This window comes from Nyctibius grandis, chromosome 9, assembly GCF_013368605.1.
Source record: "Nyctibius grandis isolate bNycGra1 chromosome 9, bNycGra1.pri, whole genome shotgun sequence".
Taxonomy (NCBI): domain Eukaryota; kingdom Metazoa; phylum Chordata; class Aves; order Nyctibiiformes; family Nyctibiidae; genus Nyctibius; species Nyctibius grandis.
This window is the reverse complement of record NC_090666.1, coordinates 30213509-30235657: the sequence shown is the minus strand read 5'-3', so window position 1 is coordinate 30235657 and position 22149 is coordinate 30213509. Positions and strand designations below refer to the sequence as shown.

Genomic DNA, 22149 nt, shown 5'->3' with positions numbered 1-22149 from the left:
TCAGTGTTTGTGGCAGTGCCAGTGTTTGCAGGCTATTTTTATCCATGTGAGTAAACTTTAACGATTAAATGCTCAGAGATCTAATGCAGGCTTTCCCCACTGCACTTGACCTTATAGCCAAAGGAGTTGCTACGCTGGTGGCCAGTTACTTCAGACATAGTTGAGGAGGCTGAAATAGCCCTCCAGCTTTAGGCAGGGCTGGACAGATGCCGTAAGAAAGAATTGACGAGCCTTTGCAGTGGTTGATGGAGAAAAGGTGACAGAGCACCACACTGCTCCAAGGCTGGAGCCTATGCACGTAGCTTTGACATGTGGGCATGGTGGGTGTGTGGAAGCATAAGTTGTGTGCTCATACACACATCTGCTCAAGGGTGGACTGCTTGACACAGGACAAGAGGGGGTGTGTGTGTGTGCACCCTGACTTTTCTTCTGACAAATTGTATTTCTTTTTCTTCTCCAAGGGACTTCCAGGCAACACTGGAGCTCAAGGACCTGCTGGAAGTAAGGGAAGAAAAGGTGAAATGGGACCTCCTGGACCCAAAGGAGAGCCTGTAAGTGTCTGAATGGCTCTCTGAACAGTGGGCACACCATGGGAGCCTGATGCAGTTTCATGGATGAGCTCTGACAAACTGTCCCATTTAGCCTGCCTGCCCTGCTTTCTGCATCCCAAAAGATGTGCAGATGCTGATTTCCTTGTGTCCCCCATCTTCATAGAGCAGTACTTCCATAATCCTAAGCTTGGTGTTAACTATTTCACCTTGGAGAAACATCCTGTATTCCCACATAACCACAAATGCCTCTGTGGATGCCCAGAGACCCTTTGGCTGTACTCTAGCAAGTTCCCTAAACCTCTGGCTTCTCATAAGAGCTCACAGAGTCAAGAGCTGGTGGCTGTTACAGTAAAGCTCTCTGAAAAGGGCAGCATCAAATCGCAGTAATGTCACGCCATCGATGGTGCCACTGGGGAGTGGGTTGGAGATGTTGTTCCCTGGCAGAATACAGCAGCACGACTCCACCAGCACCAAGAGGCCAGAGCCCAGCCAGCTTGAGTCCTTGTGTGAGATCTGGGGAGGGGGAATCAACGCTGGATGAGCTGGAAGTAAAGCAGAGTCCTTAACCCTGAGGGAATGAACAATGAGTGTTTGTGGTCAGCGCTGTGGCCACCCTCCTGAAAGAATAGCCTAGCTGTGGCTTCCCAAAAGCCAAAGGCTTGATCCCCCAAGCATGCACATCCCTGCTCCCCTGCTGCCAGGCACATGCTCACTAAGGGGGCAAGGAGACTTCTCTTGGGCCAGGAGGGAGAAGGCAGGGCAGCCAGGAGTCACTGTTCAGATAGCATCGATCTTTGCATCCGATTTATGTGACTTTCTGTGTCTGCCAAGGGTCGGCGTGGAGATCCAGGGACAAAAGGCAGCAAAGGCACTCCTGGGGCCAAAGGAGAAAGGGTGAGTAAAGCAACTGCCCAGACCATTGCAAATGAGCCCAAGATGAACAGGACAGGTGTGCGTGATGTGCTACTGCCCAGCTGTGAAGTGTCCAGCGTGATGTGCTACTGCCCAGCTGTGAAGTGTCCAACACCAGAGCTGGGAACTGCAGATCCCAGTGGGCTCTACATGTGTGGTCTGCTCCCACTGTGCCCGCAGCCTGCCCTGGTGGCAGCAGGTACAGCCTCCTCTTCCAGGGCTTGATCTAGAGAGGGGATGAAGGGCAGTAGAGCTCAAGGCTAAGAGACATGTTCAGAGGGCACGCTGCCCCGACACTGTGTTTCAAGCCAAGAAACACCAGATTTGAGAACAGCATCATGCCTCCTCGCTCCAAGGAGCACTGCCATTCACACAAACAGCGTTGGAGACGTCCTGATGAGGAATATCTTTACCCTCCTCACAGGGAGATCCTGGTCCGGAGGGTCCTCGTGGCCTGCCTGGTGAGGTTGGAAACAAAGGAGCAAGGGTAAGCACAAAGCAGGGGTTGGTGACATCCAGGAGGGAGGGAGAGTGCTGCTGCCATCTGGGGCAGCTCACCCCCCTTTCCTCCTCTTGGACACCCACCTGTACCTGCCTCTGTACGTTCTTGTGTCTTGCTTTGCTCTGCAGGGAGACCAAGGACTGCCAGGACCCCGAGGCCCTTCAGGTGCTGCGGGAGAGCCGGGCAAGACAGTAAGTCATCCTGGGACATCTATGTGACTATGTCCTCCCTCTGTGGTGAGAGCTTGCCCTACTGTCATAAGCTGGTTGCACTGTCCCTCCTGAGGGGACCCTGCCTGACCTTTTCCCAGGGAGGCTCAAAAATTAGCCCAGAGGCCCCTGGATAGCCCTTCCCGGGGCAAGGAGAAATTGCAGGACCCAGGATTCCTTCCTTCTCCATCACTCCCAGTCCCAGGTGTTCCCGGAACAACGTGGAAGGGACCATGTTAGAGCAGGTCATGGGGCGAGGAAAGATGGAGCTCCCTGGGTGCCCATTTGTCCTGGGTCTGTGGTTAGTCCAGCACCCCACTGTGGCAGTAGTGCTGTGACATCCATGTGGCTCCATGGGATGCGGGAACCCAAGTGCTGAATCAGTCACTGTCACAGTAACCTCATTGGGAGGGGAGATGGTCTCACAACGTCATCTCAAGAGCTGGTTTCTCTGGCATGGTCGCCTGTGCGGCCAGGGAGCTGCAGGGAACATCCTCACCCACTTCCTCCGCTCTCCCCAACACTATCCTGCAGGGATCGCGTGGGGACCCTGGTGACTTGGGCGCAAGAGGTGACGCCGGACCACGAGGACCAAAGGTAAAGTACTTGAATGCAGCTCTGGATTTGAAAGGGTATTTTGGTGTGCTTTTTTTTTTAAATAAAAAAAAAAAGGCCATTTCTACTGCAGAAACTTGTGTGCCTCGGAAACTGAATGGCTCAAACTTGAGTCTCCCTATCGGTCAGAGATGTAGGTTTTGCTCTGGCCAAGGCAGCTCTGATTACACCCCTCACGCTGCACAGATTCAGGGGTGTCCCTGCCATGCGATGTCCCCAAGACCCTGTGAAGCCTTGCTCCGCACAGCCATTCCCAACATTTCAGGGCCAGCTGCAGAAGTCGTAGCTCCTGGTGGGGTGTCACCCCAAGAGAAGATGAAAATGGCTCTGACTGTCACTGGCATTGCCAGGCCAGAAGAGCCAGGTTTGGTTTCTGATGGGTCCTTTTTTTTCTACCAAAGGGTGACAGAGGCAGACCTGGCTTTAGCTACCCTGGACCCAGAGGACCGCAGGTACATATGCCTCATCCAGCGCAGATGTAAGTGCCGTGAGGAAGCCTGTTTCAGTGGAGCTTGCTGTTGGAGCTGAGCAGCCTGGAAGAAGAGAGAAAGAAGAAGAAAAATGATCAGGGTCACAAAAATGTGGAGTCCGCAAAGGGGGAGAGGGGTTGAACTCAGGGACTGAATCAGCCTCGCGGCTGCTCCACCAGCCTTGTGGCAGCTCCACCAGCCTCGTGGCAGAGGTGCTGGGGATCCCAGCCTCGACAGCGGTGACGGGGAGGTGGTTGCACCCACCACCCCAACCATCAGCCTGAAGCCACATCTGCTGTTAGCTTTGTGCCCCTCACTGCAGATTTCAGATGTATGCATGCACGGTGTGGGGCCGGTACTGGTCCAGTGCTGACCTCTCCCTCTTCTCCCTTTGCAGGGTGACAAGGGTGAGAAGGGGCAGCCGGGACCCAAGGTGAGTGTGTTTGTCTCCATCACCTGTTTTTTGTACTGACTGAAATGCCAAGTAGTTGTCACCCGACCTTCCGGGTGCGTGGCCGAGGAGCCTGCCCTGCTGGCAGCTGCCCTGGCTGTTCCCTGCAGCTGCAGAGCCTGGGTGTATCTCCCAAGCCCTTCTCATTTTGAAACCATCTGAAATATGTTTTGCAAAACTTCTTTGTTCTTAGTTAATGCCTATGTAAACACCACTTATTTGCTCTGTGCTGAGCTGCTGGTTTAGAGGGTGGTCTCCCAGGCCGGGCAGGCATGTGTTTTTGACAGGCTCATAGCAGTAGTGCCTCTGCCTGAGCACATCCAGATGTGCTCCATGCTGGATCTGTTTCTCCTTCCTTCGAGCAGGGAGGAAGAGGTGAGCTTGGACCAAAAGGAGCACAAGGGACCAAAGGAGAGAAGGGGGAACCGGTAAGCAGACTTCCCATATTGCCCGCGGAGTCAGCATCCCCCTCCCACACCTCTGCCAGGTGCGATGGGGATGGTGCTGCCTGCTCTCCTGCCTGCCCCGTGTCCCCAGGCTCAGCTGTGGCAGGCTGGTGACCGCGCTTATCACGGCTGTGCCTGATGAGGGGGTCAGGAGGAGCTCCGAACACCAGCAGCTCCATCACCAGTATTACCAGGGAAATATTTGACCCTTCTTTGCTTCTTCCCCAGGGTGATCCTGGCCCAGGAGGTGAGCCCGGACCCCGCGGTCCAACTGGTGAAGCAGGCCCTGAGGTACAGTACCATGCCATTTTGTCTGAGCAGATGCTGCAGCTCCCTCCTCTCCACCCCACTTCTCCTCGATGCTCAAAGCCCAGAGGACCCCAGTGGGTCTCCCTGCAGCAGGGCTTGCTGAAGGGGGCACCAGCTGCCAGACCTGTCTGTTGGCTCCCAGCGAGGCGTTCCTACCCTTCCCGTGGCAGACCTCTGCAAAAAGCCATGTTTTTGACGGTTCTGACGTCTCGTTCTCAAAAAGGGAACTCGTGTGAAAGCTGTGCCTGAAATCCCTGTGCTCTTCTTACAGGGGACCCCCGGCCCACCAGGAGATCCTGGTCTGACTGTAAGTAGCACTGCTCTGCAGCCCCCGTGCTCTTCCTCCTGGGTCAACCGTGGCTTTGCCGTGCACAGCCTGAGAACAAAACAGGGTGTCGGGTCCTGCTGCTGCCAGACAGAAGAGCCAAGGAAAGAGGGGAGGGGGCCTGCTGGGTGGGAAGGGAAAGGGGAGCCTTTCCCTTAGAGGAGACGGGTGTTGCGTAAGAGGAGGGAGGCATTCACCCTGCACCCCTTTGCTGGCAGGACTGCGACGTGATGACCTACGTGCGAGAGACGTGCGGATGCTGTGGTGAGCAGACCATCGCCTCTCCCCAGGGCAGAGGAATGACCACTTGAGGGGTGGGGAAAACGGGTCACCAGAGGCTGCCTCCTTCTTCAGGAGCTCCCTTGAGGGAGCTCTGCCCTGTGAGCTACCCTTTGCACTGAGTCACTGGCACAATGGGCTCTTTGCCGCTCTGCACAGCACTGCACCCTGCAGAGGAGGCACCACGGGAAGTCCTTCCCTGCTTGCCCTGGTCCCAGCCCACCACTGAGTGCGGTGGCACTGCAGGGGCAGCCTGGCTTACCTCCCAAAATTTAGCTCTGCCATTGCAGAAGCAGTGAGCTGTAATACAGAGTTGCATGGTCCAGATGATAGGATAGAACGTATTGCACAGCAAGATTAGAAAGGTTTCCTTCGATATCCTATTGACAGAAAGGTGTATGTAAAATACTCCCTATGCTGCTGGCTACGGGCAGCACCACAAACCCTGTGGATGCTTGGTGTGATGCTATCTGTCTCCATCTTTCCATAGATGGTCTCTTCTGCCTTGGTGGCTCTTGTTTCCACCATCATTGACCTTTGTGTTTTTCCCCTTCTGTCCCTCTCCCCAGACTGTGAGAAGCGCTGCGGTGCCCTGGACATCATGTTCGTCATAGACAGCTCGGAGAGTATTGGCTACACCAACTTCACCCTGGAGAAAAATTTTGTTGTCAACGTGGTCAGCCGGCTGGGCTCTATTGCCAAGGACCCCAAGTCACAGACAGGTCTGGACTGCGTGTAGACAGAGCAGGGCATGGGGAAAAGAAAAGGGTCTTGGATGCCTCCAGCTTCCATGTTTGTCTGTAGCTGCCCTGGGCTGCAATACATCTGTCCAGCATTTTGGCAGCAGTTTCTGCTTTTCCCCCTTCCCATCTTTGTAGGCCAATCAGGCAGCTCTTTGCTGATATGAAAGTTTGCTGACTTTCTCCACTTTTCACTGAGGACACAAAGCCAAGTAACATGATGCTTCATTGGCAGGTGCCCGTGTTGGAGTGGTGCAGTACAGTCACGAGGGAACCTTCGAAGCCATCAAGCTTGATGATGAGCGCATTAATTCACTGTCGAGCTTCAAGGAAGCAGTGAAGCGCCTGGAGTGGATTGCTGGAGGCACCTGGACACCATCTGCCCTTCAGTTTGCCTACAACAAGCTCATCAAGGAAAGCAAGCGAGAGAAAGCCCAAGTGTTTGCTGTGGTGATCACGGATGGGCGCTACGACCCCCGGGATGATGACAAGAACCTAGGGGCTCTTTGCGGTAGAGATGTGGTCGTCAACACCATTGGCATTGGAGACATGTTTGATCAGCCAGAACAGAGCGAGACCCTGGTCTCCATCGCCTGCAATGAACCCCAGCGAGTCCAGAAGATGAGGCTCTTCTCAGACCTGGTGGCAGAGGAATTCATTGACAAGATGGAGGACGTGCTCTGCCCAGGTCTGTACCTGTCCTTGCACTGCTTACAGAAACTGGAGTTTTCTAGCCCCAGGGTTTGTGGTGGGGGACACATACAGTGTGTTGCAATCATTGCAGAGACACTGTGTCCCATCATGTTGGCCAATAGCTTTAAGTTGTGTCATTCATGGTGGGGGCTGACCTTTGTGTAGCCCTGGATAAACAGTCCTTCCTCAGATATGGGCCAGCCTTTTGGTGCAGTTCTTTGGAGTCCTTTCCCCTTGTAAGATACCTGGCCCTGCCACCTAATAGTGCAAGCCTGGAAGGGGGATGGCAGCACATCTCTCAGTTTTCCTTGGTTTTTTTCCCTTCCAGATCCACAGATCGTCTGCCCTGAGCTGCCCTGTCAGACAGGTAAATATTACAAGTAGCTTCATGTCATCTGCACAAAGTGGTAGGTCTGGGGGAGAGTGCACAAGGCTCAGGAGTGGGAGGGAGGTGTGCAATCCTGTTCATTCCCTTTGGATGCCAGGGGTTTGGGAAATAGTGTTATTTTACATGAGAAGAGGCTCCAGGGTTTCATCTCCTGCTCTTTTCCTGTCTCTGAGAGGTCTCTGTGCAGGTAGGTATGAGTGCACCATGTTAGTGCACCAGCATGGCTCAGCCCTGATATTTCTCCCTGTCCCAGTTCCCAGGAGCCACCAGGTTTTGATCTCCAAACTCTGCAATTAATTTCTCACTTGTTCCATGTCTCTATTATACAACAAGTCAAAACCCTCTTGCTAAACTCTCCCACCCATGTAACCTTTGAAATGCAGAGCCCAACGTGCATCACTGGGCAGGATGCTCCTTGGGAGTGATGAGGGAAGAGCAGGGGGTGGGGACCGTCTGGAAAATGACACCATAGTGGACCCAAAGCTTTGGCTTCTCTAACGCTGGCTGTATTTAATTAACAATTAACTCAGGGTGTTGGATTAAAGGAAAAAGGCTGTAAGGATCCTCTGGTATAAAGGAGACGGCTGCTGCTCGCTGCAGGTAGCTTTACTTGATCACATTTTGCTTGTTAAGGGGCAGATCTGCAACCTGAATTCCTAGAGATCCCATCTGTCTGAGTCTCTGTGCCTGGTCAAATACCATAGATGCACTGTTTGCTGATATACACAAAGCTTGTAGGGGACAAAGTTTTGCCAGTTCTTGCGATTTTTGTCTACTCTTGCTGTGAATATGTTTTTGTGAAAGTCCCCAGCCTCAACTCAGTATTATACAGAATCTCAACTTCCGTTTTCAAAGAGGTCCCTTGGTTTCCATACAATGCAAAGGAAAACTTGTCCCAGGATGCTCAGAAATCTGAAGATAGAAAATATATCATTATTCCTGTCTAAAATCTCTCAGTAGTATTTTGAGTATTTGCACCCAACCATGCAGAGAGCACAATGTCCAACCATGATGCTGAGCTATCCACATGGGCTCCTCTGCAGTGTTCTCTGAGGAGCTTTGTCCTGTGGATCCACGCATGAGGAGGTGACTTCCCGAAGCTACACTGGTGACTGTTCAGGTGTCTTGAAAGGTTTTGGTCTTTGCAGCCTCCTTGTTTGTGAGGAACACTGCAGGAGAGAGGCGGACCCAAGCAGTGGCACACTCTTGTTCTCCTAGGCTTGGGCCATGAATGCCCTCCAAAGAAAGGCAAAGTTGGTGGTCCTTTCCCTGTAGTGCACTTGGGTGTTTCTGTTCCTGATGCAAGGTGAGAACAGTTCACTGGTACCTGGCAGTCCTGGGGACCAGAACAGAAATGGCTTGAGAAGGCATCTGAGGGGGTTTCCTCTTGGGCCAATCCCTCAAGCCATGCTGTAGGTGGGCCAGGTCAAGTGCAGGCCCTACACATGCACCCCAGGGGACTTGGGAGGTGGAGTGACGTGGCTGGGTAGGTGTGGACCTCCTGTGAAAGTGCCAGTATACCCATGTCAACGTGGGCAAAAGTTGCCCTGGTGTGCAGGGATCTGTGCTAGGCCTGGTAGACCAAGTTTTAAGTAATACCTAGGGATTTAGCAGCCTTTGGACAAAGCGCCTTACACCCGCCGCACTGGATGGTCCGTGATGCATTGCCGTCATCATCCAGAAGGATTTGCAGTGATCAAATTTGTGTAGTGGCAAGGGAATGTATTGAATGGGATGTGACATAAGACATGTGACAGAGCCCGGGTCTTCTCTGCTCAGTGCTCAGCTTCCTCCGGTTCTCCGAGAACATCTCAAGAGTTGTTGCCAATTCCCATGCAAACCCTTTGGATGGAGCCAGTGCCCTTCACAGGGTATATGAGTGAGCTTCATGCACATCCAATGGCTGTGTCCAGTCATAGACAGGTCAGACAGGTTGAGGTCATGGAGGCAGCTACACCCAGCCCTTTTCTTGGCCCCACAGCTGTCGGAGTTGCAGTCCTGGCACTTTAAGGAGCAAATCAATTGCTCATGCCAGGTACTGAAGCTCCAGATTGGGTATTGTTAGCAGAGCACAGAGAGGGACAGGTATTACACACACCTCAGCTTCCTTCCTGCTGCCTTGCAGAGCCAGGCACGCCGCCACTCCGGGTTCACATCTGCAGATGAAGACATGCTGCCTCAGTGCTTTGCCTAAGGAAATGCAGGTTTTCCCGTTTTCAGGGCAGACCCTTGTCTCCCTGTTACTGCCCATCGATTACTGCGGTGCTAACAGGATGCTGGAGTGTTAAATGGGTTAAATGCTGAGCAAATCCAAACTGATCACTGGCTTTGATAGAAACCGCATGACGCTCTGCGAGGCTTTTTCTAACGCATGCAAAAGGCTTTGCTTTGAGCTTTGGGATTTTATTCAAATTTAAGTTCAGCTCAGCCAGGTGGAGATGGCTCTCGGGGTCCTGACTAGCCTGGACAGCTCACAGGAGCATTACACACCACGGGGCAGTGACTCTAGCCAAAGCGCAGCAGGCTGAGTGCCAGGCAAGGGGTTCACATAATGCTGTCCCTTGGATGTCTTTCTGGCTGTACAGCATCATGTGTACAGTTTGCATGTAGCAGAGTTCAAAGCTACATGATGGCTGCATCCCTTGTGCAGAAAAAATTGGGCCCCATGGCCCTCTTCCTGAGCACTGCTCTTTCTCCATCATGCTGGATGAGTAGGAAGGAACTGGGCATTAAGGTTTCATGTAATTTTCTGAGGTCTCTCGGTTGATGTACGAGTGATTTCGGTACAAATCCCATGGTTCTTCAGACATAAAAGAGGCAGAAAGATTTAAATTCTGGCTTTGGTCTTTACTTCTCTGTTCTCGTTAGCTCTGTCCTTTGGTGCAGTGCATGTAGGAAAGTCAGGTAGCATTCAGCACACAGCCATTGCTAGCAAGCCCTGAAAATATTCTTTTGACGCTCACTTGCAGATGACAGGAACCCTGGGAGCGTAAACCCACTTATTTTCCGCCCCATGGAAGAGGGAGTCAACATAGATTTCCCCAGCACCATACATTCGATCGCCCAGTTCCTAAACTCCACGCGGGAAACCCAGGACCCCAGCATGTACACCCAGCTGGTGGCCACTTTGGCCTTTACCGCCGAAAAAGCCAAGTTTGCCACTGGAAATGAGCGGCAAGAGTGGATGGACTTGTTCATTGACACCTTCAAAATGGTGCACAGCGAGATTGTGGGGGACCCAGAAACCGTGCTAGGGATTTGCTGACATTCTGTTAGAGATCACGTGGAGTGGGTGAAGGCAGAGGTTGAGTGGAGGTGGTAGTCGTCTTTCCTTGAGCGCCTGTTTGGCAGAGGGGACAGGTACATTGGTAGATGCTTTTAGTTTAGGAGAAACAAGGTCAGTGAAATGGCTTGCTTGTGCTTGGCCGGGGATTTGACACAAGGAGCAGTCCTCTCCGGCTTGGCTGGCTGATGAGTATGGCGGCTTTGTCCAGTGATGTCAAGAGATGCTCTTTTATTCCCTGCTGCTTTTCTGCAGAGGAGCTGCGTTGCCTCAGTCTCTGAGCCAGCCATGCTGCTCCCCTCCAGCCCTCCTGCGCTCCCACCCTGCCCCGGCAGGCCTGCGTGTCCCAGCCCTCAGCCATGTGCAGAGCACCAGGCTCCACCAAGGAGACTGCTGGCACACACATGGCTGAGGGCCAGAGCGAGCCCCTTGTTTGCAGAGAGCCTAATGATGTGCGTTTCCCATGCCTTCCTATGTATGCGTTTGCTGATCACTTCTGAAGCATCTTCTGCGTCCTCTCACTGGGTTACCGTGGGCTCTCTTCAGGTCCTGCAAACCATTTGTGTGGCAAGACCGACAAAGCAAGGTGTATCTCCCCTCGCTGCAGCGCGCATCTCTGTATAGCCACTCAATGGGCAGTTGGGGATATTGAAGGGAAGGAGCAAGCAGTACAGGAGAGAGGGCAACCTTGGCTTTCCATCAAGAGCACCAAAACCTGGGGAGTGCTTCTCTCAGAAGCTGTATGAGCTCCCTGTGCCTTTTTCTCTGCTTGTACATTTGTGTTTTGTCTTAATTAGCAACATGTACCTGTTCATATCCAAGAAATAGAGGTTATGTAGGTCCAGGTGGTCCAAAGTGAAAGTCTAACCTCTGTGATGCACTACGTGAGCTATTTAAAAGCAAATATTTAAACTTGGTGTAGGATAGCCCATTCAATCCATACCCAGTACTAATTTGGTTCAGAGAGACTACAGACCCACCGCTTGAGCTGTGGGTACGTGCGTTTAGACGAGGAGTGATATTTCCATGAGCTCAGCTGCCCCTGGTTTTCACAAAAAGGCAGGCAGGTGACTGCCATTCCTGCCTCCAGAATAACTACGCCCTCTCAAACGGCATTTCGTGTGCACACACAAGAGTAGAAGCAGTTACTACCAGCAAGTGAATTTTGCAGCTTCTCTAACTGACATGGTATTATTGCAATAAAGTATACTGAGCAAATGTCATATTTAATGGGCACAAGGGAGATGTACAGTCTTCAAAAACGCGGTTGGGCTGTGATGTTCCCAGGCGTGCAAAGCGGAGCCAGTTGCCAAGCTCAGGCGTGGGATTTGGAATGAGGAACTTGCCCACTTGGAACTTCTTGCAGTGTTTTCAACATCTGGGGCTCACCAGCCTAGGCTAGAAGCCATCCGGTGACAAGCACGCAAGGGAGGTGTTTGTGTCGCTCAGCACATCAGCAGGTCAGGTACCCTTCACAAAAGTAGTCTTTTCTCCCAAGGTTTCAGCACTTTTTACTCCCAGACTATAGGGACAGGGAGCTCAGAGAACTCTGCTGTTGGCATATAACGGAGGGAAAATCGTTCAGGGAGCTTTAAATGGCATGGTCAGAGTTTTAGGTGAAGGCAAAAGGCTGAGGATCTGCCTGTGTCTGAGTCCATGTGCTAGCTTCTGGTCTTAATCCACATATTCCAGATAGTCTGTGCAAAGCCAAGCTCCCAACTCTGTTTTGATTTTCACCCCAAAAGCAGTGTGTGACTTATCCTGCTGGGATGCAAGTAAGAGGATTGAACTCAGAGCAGTTAAGCTGCTCCAGCCATGATGCTAGAGAAAATGCCCTGAAGAAACACTGATCTGAAGGGAACATCTCAGGGCTGGAACGTCTTGCTCAGCAAGACTAGGATTCAGCAAGATTTCAGCAAAGGGGGTTTAGAACTCGTCACACAGTGGCTGTTTATTTCATTTCCTTCTGAAATATTTCCTAGCAAAGCAGTGCAACGTTGGAAACAAAGTTTTTTACCTCTTGAAAACCTTCAGCTCGTTATGGGGAAAAAAAGAAGAGAGAGAAAATGTCTCTTTGCCTGAGCAGTATTTGCGTCGGCCCTTGTTAGACAGAGGCAAGTAGGTGTAGTGATGTTTTGCTAACATAATCCTGGCTAATCCCTCTGATAAAACCAGATAGATTACATCACAGCAGCAGTTCCTTCAGTGAAGCTCTTGGGCAAAGGAACAGGGGTTGGGGAAAGGACAGTCCACACCTCCCCAAAGACACGGGAGGGGTTGTGAAAGGAGGAAGCCCCAGAAAGGGCTGGGGTGTCAGTCCCCATCTCCCTGTCCCTTTCATCTCCACTGTCAACAATGTGAAACAACAGAGGAAATACAAGTTACCCAGGTTTTAGAGGAAGCAGGAACATGATGTGAATGGGTGGGGTTACTCTGCATATGCACGTGCACGTAACTAGATGGGTGTCTAATAGCAGGAAAATCGATGGTATTTCTGCTTTTTGTGCTGTCTCTGTTAGATGTCCTCAGCTGCGTCCTGGCACATGGTATGCAGCACGGTGAGCTGCAGGCATTTGTGCCTTGCTGTAAGCTGCATGAGAAGGACTAGTGCTCCAATTTAAAAGCATGATGTGAAGATTTTAGCTGGCCTAATTCATGGTGGTGGCTCCGAGAGCTTATCTCCCAGTTAAGGACGAGGATCTTGTTGCTTGCTGCAGGAAAGGGTGCTCAGGTCCTCAGCCTCCCAGAAACGAGAACAAGCTGCAACCGAAGCGTGACACTGAACAGGACAAACCCAAGGTTCTGCTCCGCTGCCTCACATCTGCTGTGTTCCCATGGGATAATTCACATGTAAAGGCATCTTATCACACAGCTCAAAGGCAGCCCTCTCCAGCCATGAGGGCTGAGCAGCAAGAGGAGTCTTGGGGGAGTGCTTCTGCAGCAGAGGCTGCCTAGAGAGCCAGATGTGTGTTACACTCTAGCTAAAGCTCCATGGAGCAATGCTGCTCTCAGCCACAGTCTGCTTAACTAGGAGCTCTTAAGGCTTGCTTTGGGTCATGCGCGAGGCGGGTGGATCTTGTGTGTCGTCTCAAGAAACGTGACTACATGTAGGCAAGCACTGGGAGAGAGAGGCTGGTAACACTTCTCCAACACGATAGGCGGATCTCACTCCCACCCTCTTGCTTCCACCTGCTTTTGCAGACCCCTATGTAGATTGTGGGCTGTGTGGTTGCAAGGGGCATGCCTTCCTGCCTTCGCCCCTCCACAACTGCACAGAGCAGGTGAGGACCAGGAGTGCTGCCAAGGCAAAGCGTCCTTGTGGCAGCAGTGCCTGCGTACTGGGACCTGCAGCATCAATGTACCTTTAGGCAACATTTCTCAAGGAGGGCTGGGCAGAGGTGAGTACGTACCTTTATTGCTTTAGAGGAGTGGAGTATCGCAGATGAATTTGGAAATGCAATATTCAAAAAGCTTGTGGGGGAAAAAGCATCGCTTGGAGATTGGTTTCTACTGCAGTCGGAACTGGCATTGAAGAAGCCTGTTGTTCACAGTAACACAATGTACAGTAAGCACCGTTCAAGACACGCCATCATTGTCAATAGGTTTTACAGTGTGGGCTAAGGAGAAATGCCAGTCTACAAGGTCAGGGAACATGATAAACAACCGTGGACTTTTGCAACATCCAACAAGCTAGGTTAAACCACAAGAACCAGCAGAAGTTCCTGCATCAGATTTGACTGTTATGTCATGGATGGAAGTGGTGCTAAATAGTCTGTGAGCTCAACGATATGCACCATCAGAGCTTCTGCTGCACTATCTGTGCTGTCAGATTCATATTGGACACTGTCTCTGTAGTCTCAAGAGTGCATGTACCTATTTTGCTTAAACTATAACTTCGCTGTTTGCCGACTGTTGACTACACACACAGTATTCATATACTAAACAGTGATGCATTTGTTGCTCAGCTCATACAAGGAATTATGCCAGTTCAGCACCCGCTGAATGCAGGTATAACAGCATTCATCACTGAGGAAGCATTTTATCAAGTTGGATTTCTCATGGTATGGAAATTCAACCTAATATGATGCTTCGATGCCAAAAGTTACCCCTCGTTGCCAGAAATGGATGCTCAAGCTGGGGCTGCTCTAGAATCTCTTATTCCTTGCCAGTCATGCAACACAACATGACATCGGCTCCAAGACTTCACCCTTTTGAGGTTTAGTCTTAGAGCCACAGAATTGCTTGTCAGTGATATGGCCATTGCCCTGCTGTCAACGCAGAGAGTGGCCAGCCACAGTGTGTACATCACAAATCAATACTGCTGTTGCAATCATATTCCTGACTAGTGCTTTCAGCAGAGAAGGAAACTCAAAAGAAAAAGAAGATGAAGAAGAAAATTCATCAGTGCAGTAATGGAAGTGTTTCTCAGAGAAGCAGCGCATGCAGCGGAACACCAAATGCCACACACATAGCTACTGCAAAGGAACAAAATAATGGTCCCTAACTAACAGCTGTCTCCAAAGACTGCTATTTTCTTCTCCCTTTTTTTCTGAGTTCATTCACTGTGTATATTCATATGCCTGCATGCCCACTTTGTGGACAGGTGCTGTTCTAAGTGACTGAGGAACAATGTCCCACTGTGTTTCATTCAAATATTGGTCTATTATATGTTACAAAAGCTGCTTTACTACTTACAGGTGCATCAACAAGGATAGTCTTGTTTTACAACCATATGACCCAACCTTTATAAGCTCTTCAGGAATTAGTGATTGCTGATTAAACTAATCTGGGTGAAAGGTATGAAAACATCTTTCATCCTACAAATCTGTGTGTGAAGAGTAACTCTGAAAGTAAACCACTCTCTAGAAGTAACTGAGAGGTTTGCAGACACTGCCTGCCATTAATCTCTGGATATTCCTGTTACAGATAAGAGCTGGACACTGCTGTAAGAAGGTGGATGTAATTCTGGGACGGAAATGTACAGACCTGTCTAATCTCATGGACGCTTGTGGAAGTCTGTCAAAGGCCCCAGAATTAACATTAGTAAAGATCTAGTGCCCAGGAGCTGAGGGAATCAGAAGCAAAGCTCCTACATTACCAGCTGCAAAGATAGGCTTTGGCAGCAGAGTGAGGCTGGTCCTCCTTTGGACAAAGATGCATGGAGGCGACTCCAGCCCAAACTGCCTGAGGCAAGCCCCAGCCGTATCCTGTAGGCTTTCTTATGCTCCCAACTCTTGTCGTCTTCTTTCTCCTGCAGATCTTGCAGTGGCCCAGTGCACACAGCGCCCCGTTGACGTCGTCTTCTTGCTCGATGGCTCTGAAAGGATCGGGGAGCAGAATTTCCACAGGGCCCACCACTTTGTGGAGGATGTGGCCCGACAGCTCACGCTGGCCAGGAGCAACAGTGACAACATGAACGCCCGGATTGCGCTGCTTCAGTACGGCAGTGAGAGGGACCAGAATGTGGTCTTCCCACTGACCTACAACCTGACGGAAATCTCCAACGCCCTGGCACAGGTCAAGTACCTGGACTCATCCTCCAACATCGGGTCAGCCATCATACACGCCATCAACAACATCGTGCTCAACCCAGGAGATGGGCAGCGACTTGCCCGGCGCAATGCTGAGCTCTCCTTCGTCTTCATCACTGATGGCATCACAGGAAGCAAGAACCTCGAGGAGGCCATCAACTCCATGAAGAAGCAAGACGTCATGCCGACAGTAGTGGCTCTTGGGAGTGACGTAGACATGGATGTCCTGCTGAAGCTTGGCCTCGGGGATCGGGCAGCCATCTTCCGGGAGAAGGACTATGACAGCCTCTCCCAGCCCAGCTTCTTTGACAGGTTCATTAGGTGGATATGTTAAATGAAGGGAGTACACATGTCCTCCTCTCACCAGTATACACACCCCTGATGTTACCTGTTTAATTTTCTTCCCTCTGTATGGTTGCTAGCAACTCTGAGCTGGCCCAGAACAGTTGCCCTCTGGGTCCTCCTTTCTAGCCAAAATCCAGAGTTCTTTTTTTGATTTTCATGATGAGAAGTCATTTATCTTACATTTATGGTGCTAATTAATAGCAAGATCAAAGCAGGATACAGAGCCATATGACATACTTCTGTAAAGCTTTACACACACTAAGCCATGCCTTGCGTACGTACTGTAATCCTATGAGGGCTTGTCAGAGAAGCGAGAAACGTTTCCAGTGTAGTAGGACAAATGATCATCTCTAGTTTTCAAAAACTCTCAATATCCCTCAGCATCCTGTGAGGAGCTTTATGGTTGAGACATCCTCTGTTCTTTAGCAAACCCTTTTCCAGATTATGTCATCTTTTTTGTTCTCTCATTACTTCTGCCCTGAGAGGACTGAGTGAGTTTATGACACATCACACGCTGCTTGAAATGGTCAGCGACTTGCTTTCCTTTTGCATGGCCCTTTGTGGCTTGCTCCTCTTTCCCAGGAGCAAAGGAATGGTGAGAGGTTTTGCTGTCTTCCCCAGTTGTCTGCAGATGCTCCTTTTGGGGCTCTATCTATCCTAAATTTCACAGATCATCTTTAAGATATTCATTTTTCCTGTGGGCCATATCTCCTTTGCTTCCTTCTCCCATTCCGACCTTCATCAAACCTGTTCATTTATTACTGCACCCGAAATCCTCACTGAGAGGGGCAGCATGCCTCCCAGCATCTCACAAAATACTGGGCAGGTGCCAGAGCTGCCTCCCTGTCATCCCAATGTGCTCAAAGCAACCACGGTGCCTTCTTCCCACGGGTATCTGCTGAGCAATGACCAGATTTGAACTTGAATTGTGCTGTCTGCAAAAATAAACAAATAAACTCTTTTCACCCTATCCTGAAAACACCTCTTTATTCTGTAGTTTGTCTCTTTTTTAACTAATTTATAATGCGCAGATGATTCTCCTGGTGCTAAGCTGGTAAGTCCAGATAAGTTTGTATTCTGCATCTCCTCACAAATGCTGCAGCACAAGGCCAGGCGTCCCTGCAGCACAGTGGTCACAGGGCACTGCTGAGGACCTGAAGGACCACAGGATGCTCCTGGGGTCCCTCCAGCTCTCCCCGCTGCCTCCAGCAGTCCCCTTGCAGACCTGTTCCTCTGTCCCCTGGCCTCACACCCTCCCAGCACCCATCAAACTGTGGTCTCAGCACAACAAAGACCATGTCTTCATTCCTTACCTGCTTCATGTTCCTCACCTGTTCATGGGTGAGGAGAGCAGGGGTCTTCAGGTACCCCTCTTTGAAGGGGAGCTATGCCTTTCCCCACCATGAAGGTGGTATTGCACCTGAGCTGGGCTTTCCCCGCACTTTCTTCAGCCCCTCTTGTACCCAACACTTGTGTGTCTCAAGCCAGGACAGCAGGGGAGGGGAACCCTCCAAGGACAGGGGAATTTCTGTAAGGTCTCATCCATAGTGGTGAAGGTGGGATGGGGAGTAGAGGCTGGGCAGGGCTTGGGTTGTCCGTAGGGGACCCCAGGCATGGGGTGCAGAGGAGCCAGCAGCATGGGCGCAGGGAAGGGCACGGTGGTGGGGAGCTGTGGCCACACGTGCTGCAGTGTCACTGCTGTGTTTTGCCTCCATTGGAAAGGAGAGCTGTAAGGGAGCTTTGAGGGCCACAGGACAAAACACGACTGCATCCAGAGAGGAGCCGCAGGAGTGAAATCCCACTGCCCCCGCACGCACCCACGCCCATCCAGCAGTGCAACAAGGACAAACAAGGCTGCTCTGGCAGTAAATCTGGGTGAGATGGGCTGCGCCACCTCTTTTGGAGATTCCCTCTGCCACGATGAGCCGCTCCTGTTTGTGCCTCTGGGACCAGCAGCCAGTCACACCAGCTGGCAGCAAAGCCTTCGTGATAACGGGGCTGGAAAGGGTCCTCTTGAGCCATGACAATGGGCAAAACAAAAATAACACAGCAGCAAAAGCAGCCCTGTGTTAAAACTGTTGTGGGGAAGGCACTGCCAGGCCTTTCACCTTTCCCAGTGAGCATGCCGTAGTCCCACAGCCATGGCTCAGGGGCTTCAGAAAGACAGCTCACTGCTTTTTCCTATTAATTATTACCCTGCCGTGGAGGATGGCAGCCCCTACAGCTCAGCAATGGGAAAGTTAAGGCATTCCCCAGCCAGCCCCTCTGCTACAGCTGGGAGCACTCACACGAAATGTAAGGATGATCTTAAGGGTCTTTTCCAACCAAAATGATTCTATGATTCTCTGACTTCTACGGGAAGTGGGATCCACGTTAGCAGCCAGCATCATTGCACAGGAAAAAAAACACAGACACCAGCAGACTGCAAACCAGCACATGATACTCCCCACGCTGCTACCTGCAGCCTCGGGGATAACTTTCAGTGGGACCTCGCGAAAGACAGAGAACGGAGCTGCTGCCCATCATCTCACAGTGATTCCAGGTCAAAGGATTTACAAGATAAAACCAAGAAAACTGCTCAGCAGGCAAAACGCTGCTCCAAGGGAAAGGGGAAAGGAGTGGAGCTACGTGCAGGTGGTTCCCATGGGGTGTTCAGCTTCATGTTGCATTGCTTCACCGCCATGTGGGTGGGAGATTCCTCTTCGGTCAGTCAGAACTGCTGCTTGAGCTGCTGGAGTGCTGGAGGAGATAAAACAACACTAGGGTAGCACAGAAACAACCTCTTTCACACCATTTCTGACAGGCGTTGGCGATCCCGTGGTGGGTGCCCGTTCCCAGTGCCCAGCTGGGTCTACATTGAGCCTGCAGCAGCGGTGGCTGCAGACCCACCTCTCCCCGGGTGTCTTCACACACCAGCAAAAGGGGTGCCCTCAGGTTTGCACGCTGGCTGGATGGCAAGCCAGTAATTAGTTAATGTCAAGGCCCGGGAGCCATGTGGAGGGTGAGCCTGCGTGGGAGTCAGCACAGCACCGCGGCCTCAGACAGCAAACCCCGGCCAGGATACTTTGGCTTGAAGATAAAATGGCTACTAATAACATCGCCGCAATGTTTATTGCAGTGCTGTTACAAACTGTGTTTTAGACTTTGGAGCCATGATTTTTCTGCTTGGAGAGCAACTGCTTGGGGCTTTGAGCAACCTGGTCTAGTGAAAGGTGTCCCTGCCCATGGCAGGAGGGTTGCAACTAGATAATCTTTAAGGTCCCTTCCAACCCAAACCATTCTATGATTATATGATTCTATAAATATAATTACAGGCATATCACAGGAGGGCTGTTTTTTTTATATTATTATTTACAAGGCTGTTCAGGCCAATTAAGCAAACTCCAGAAGGGTCCTGCTCTCTGCCAGCAAGGGCAAACGTCAAGGAAGATGACTTTCAGAGCTGTCACACAGTGAGAGGAGCTGATGGTTTACTTTGTTTGGGAAATGCTTCTACCTCCGATGGTGGAATTGGGCTTTTGTTTAGCAGTCCCTCACTCAAACCTAGTCCCGATGGTGCCCATCCCTGCAATGGCATTTTCTGCAGCATCTACTCCGGGCACAGAGAATTGCTTTCCTTTTTTTGGCAGGGGGCAGGCAGGGGGAGGGGTTTGTTTTCTAAGAGGGAACTGAACCACTCCTCTGCCATGGGACACTGAGCGAATGTCCCTTACAGAGGCACAACTTGCTCTTGGGTGAGCAGGACAAAGTCCTGGGATTTAACACACGTGTGGTGCACCCTGAGCTGTGTCACTGTTTCAAAGGGCTTCAAGGAATTTCATGGATCACATTTCGAAAGACTCACTTGAAATGACTCATGCTTGCCTATTTATTAACCAAACGGGAGTCTCCATGTCTAAAAAAAGCCACTGAGGTGCTGTCAGCCTGCTCCAGCCGCTGCAGGGTGGACGAGGGGAGCCCCAGCTGCCCAGGCTGGATGCTGTGGCATGTGTGAGGGGGTCTGAAGGACCACAGCAGAGATTCGGAAGGGGTCCACTGCCACCTCACTCTTACCTTGCCTCCATGGTGCTTGCAGTGCTTCTTCATGTGCTTCATGTGCTTCTTATGGTGTTTCTTATGGTGCTTCTGATGGCAGTCAGGGGGGCATGGTGGGCACCCCGGCATTCCTGGTGGTCCCGGATGGGGGTGCCCATGGGCATGATGCCCCAGATGGGGGTGTCCATGGTGGTGATGCCCATGGGGGTGATGCCCATGGGGGTGTTGCCCTGGTGGGCAGGGGCCAGGTGGAGAGGGGCCACAGGGATAGCCCCCTGGGGGTCCTGGGGGATAGGCCCCAGGCAGCATTGTAGGGTAGCCAGGGCAGGGACCTGCTGGAGTGCTGGGACCAGGGTATGGTGGAGGGGCAGGCAGGCAAGTTTGCACTTGCGGTGGTGGCACCCCTCCGGGCGTGCCTAGGAGGAAGAAGGGGACTGTTAGCGAGCAGAGACGGGCTCTCCCCGGACAGGGAACTGGTGTGCCCAAAGGTTCCAAAGGACCCCTCCCACTCTACCCCCTCCTCACAAATGATGCCCCGCTTCCCTTTGGTGCACAGGTAATCCCCCCAGGTGCCCATGGTGATTGCACTGAGCCCCCCTCCAAGCCCCGATGGCTGTGTGGTACCCACAGCCCTGCCCAGCCCTGCGGCCCCTCACCTGAGTTGGGGTTCCACATCTTCCACAGCCCCCGAGCTGCAAGGGAAGGACAGGCGTCATCAGTGCTCCCTCATGGCACCTCCTGTCACGGGGACATCACGTCCCTGACAGCAGCCAGGACCCGGCTCCTCTGCCCCGCATATCTGCTCCTGGCAGAGACCATGCTCGCTTCCCAAGGAGTGCTGTCTCCCCGCAGACCCCGACAGCTGCCCTGTCTCTTCAGGTGACAGTGCCAACCCCAAAAGCAACTGTCCCCACCTCTGTCCACCCCCAAAGCCTGGGCATGCAGTTTCCATCACTAATGGAAACAATAAACCAGCTCCGGCTGAACCTGGGTTCCCAGCCCACGTCCTCGTGGAGCACGAGGGGCTGGGGACACCATGTCTCAGTGCAGCACCAGCCATGGGGACGGTGCACCCCGGCCCACAGGTGCCTGCAGTCCCACTGCCCCTGTGCCCCCCGGCTGCCCTGCGCCCTGCCAGGCGCTGCTGCCTCGGGAGCCGCTTTCGCTCACCCAACCTGCAGAAAAGCTCCCAGCAGAGGCGATTCTGGCAGCACCCCCTGGAAGCACCGCCGCCAGCAACAGCCCCGATCACCGTCCTGGGCACGACTCTCCTGGGGTGGTGGGCACCTGCTAAATACGGGGCCCTGCCCAGGCGAGGAGGGGTGTGGCAGGCAGGGGTGACACGGACAAACGGTGGAACGGGCTGCACCGCTCCCTGCGCCACAGCCGTCACCATGGGCACACAGGAAATGTCAACACGCCGCTCCCAGCCGGCACAAAGGTCCCACAGGGCTGATAAAAACAGGGGACAGAGGGTGGTGGTTTCACCTCCCAGCGTCAGGTGATGGGGTGAGTCAGACGTCCCCACCATGAACCCTGGCTCGGTGCTCCCAGCATGGGCACAGTGTCCAGGGACAGCAGGGAGTTGGCACGGGGGTGTCATCCTCCTGCAGGCACTGCTGTGGGACAGCAGGTCTCAGGGTCCAGCTAATGACTCCCTGTGACACTGCTCTGGGTGCTGCCATGGTGTGTGGGTGGAGGAGGTGATATCTGCTGGCAGACCCAGTCAACGCAGACAGGAGACAGGGCTGGGTGCCCTGATGCTCAAGGTCTTCCTTTTGGGGGGGTCTATGAGAAGGGGGCAGAGCTCCTCCAGTCCCATCCCCATCTCCCCACTAACACCCCCCGGGCACTGCCCCGTGTTTGGCAGTGCTCCCTTCCTGGGCCAGTGAGCAATGCAATGGGCTGGTCTTGTCATGCACCATCAAAAAGACACCTCACAGAAAGGGACTGTGCCAGGTCTTGTCCCAGCCCTGTGGGCAGAGGGGGGTGTCTCGAGGGGGTTTCTGGGCACAGAAACACACAGGGGTGTGCAGGTCAGGAGGTGCCCACACACAGGGATCTC

At 52.3% G+C, this 22149-nt stretch overlaps 1 protein-coding gene across 2 annotated transcripts in view; it reads left to right on the top strand.

Moving 5' to 3' along the window:
• COL6A2 (collagen type VI alpha 2 chain) overlaps positions 1-17030 on the top strand; it is a 29419-nt gene extending 12389 nt beyond the window's left edge. The window contains exons 14-28 of one of the 2 annotated variants that reach the window (XM_068407414.1): positions 462-551; positions 1383-1445; positions 1888-1950; positions 2094-2156; positions 2709-2771; positions 3191-3241; positions 3657-3692; positions 4076-4138; positions 4385-4447; positions 4737-4772; positions 5009-5054; positions 5639-5791; positions 6045-6497; positions 6831-6869; positions 15431-17030. In XM_068407414.1, coding sequence (XP_068263515.1) covers positions 462-551; positions 1383-1445; positions 1888-1950; positions 2094-2156; positions 2709-2771; positions 3191-3241; positions 3657-3692; positions 4076-4138; positions 4385-4447; positions 4737-4772; positions 5009-5054; positions 5639-5791; positions 6045-6497; positions 6831-6869; positions 15431-16038 — 1890 coding nt within the window. In that variant the 3' untranslated portion in view covers positions 16039-17030. Of the gene's footprint in view, positions 1-461; positions 552-1382; positions 1446-1887; positions 1951-2093; positions 2157-2708; positions 2772-3190; positions 3242-3656; positions 3693-4075; positions 4139-4384; positions 4448-4736; positions 4773-5008; positions 5055-5638; positions 5792-6044; positions 6498-6830; positions 6870-9859; positions 11399-15430 lie in introns of those variants that run through there. The other variant, XM_068407415.1, reaches the window with a different exon arrangement.
• The last annotated feature ends 5119 nt before the right edge of the window (positions 17031-22149 follow it).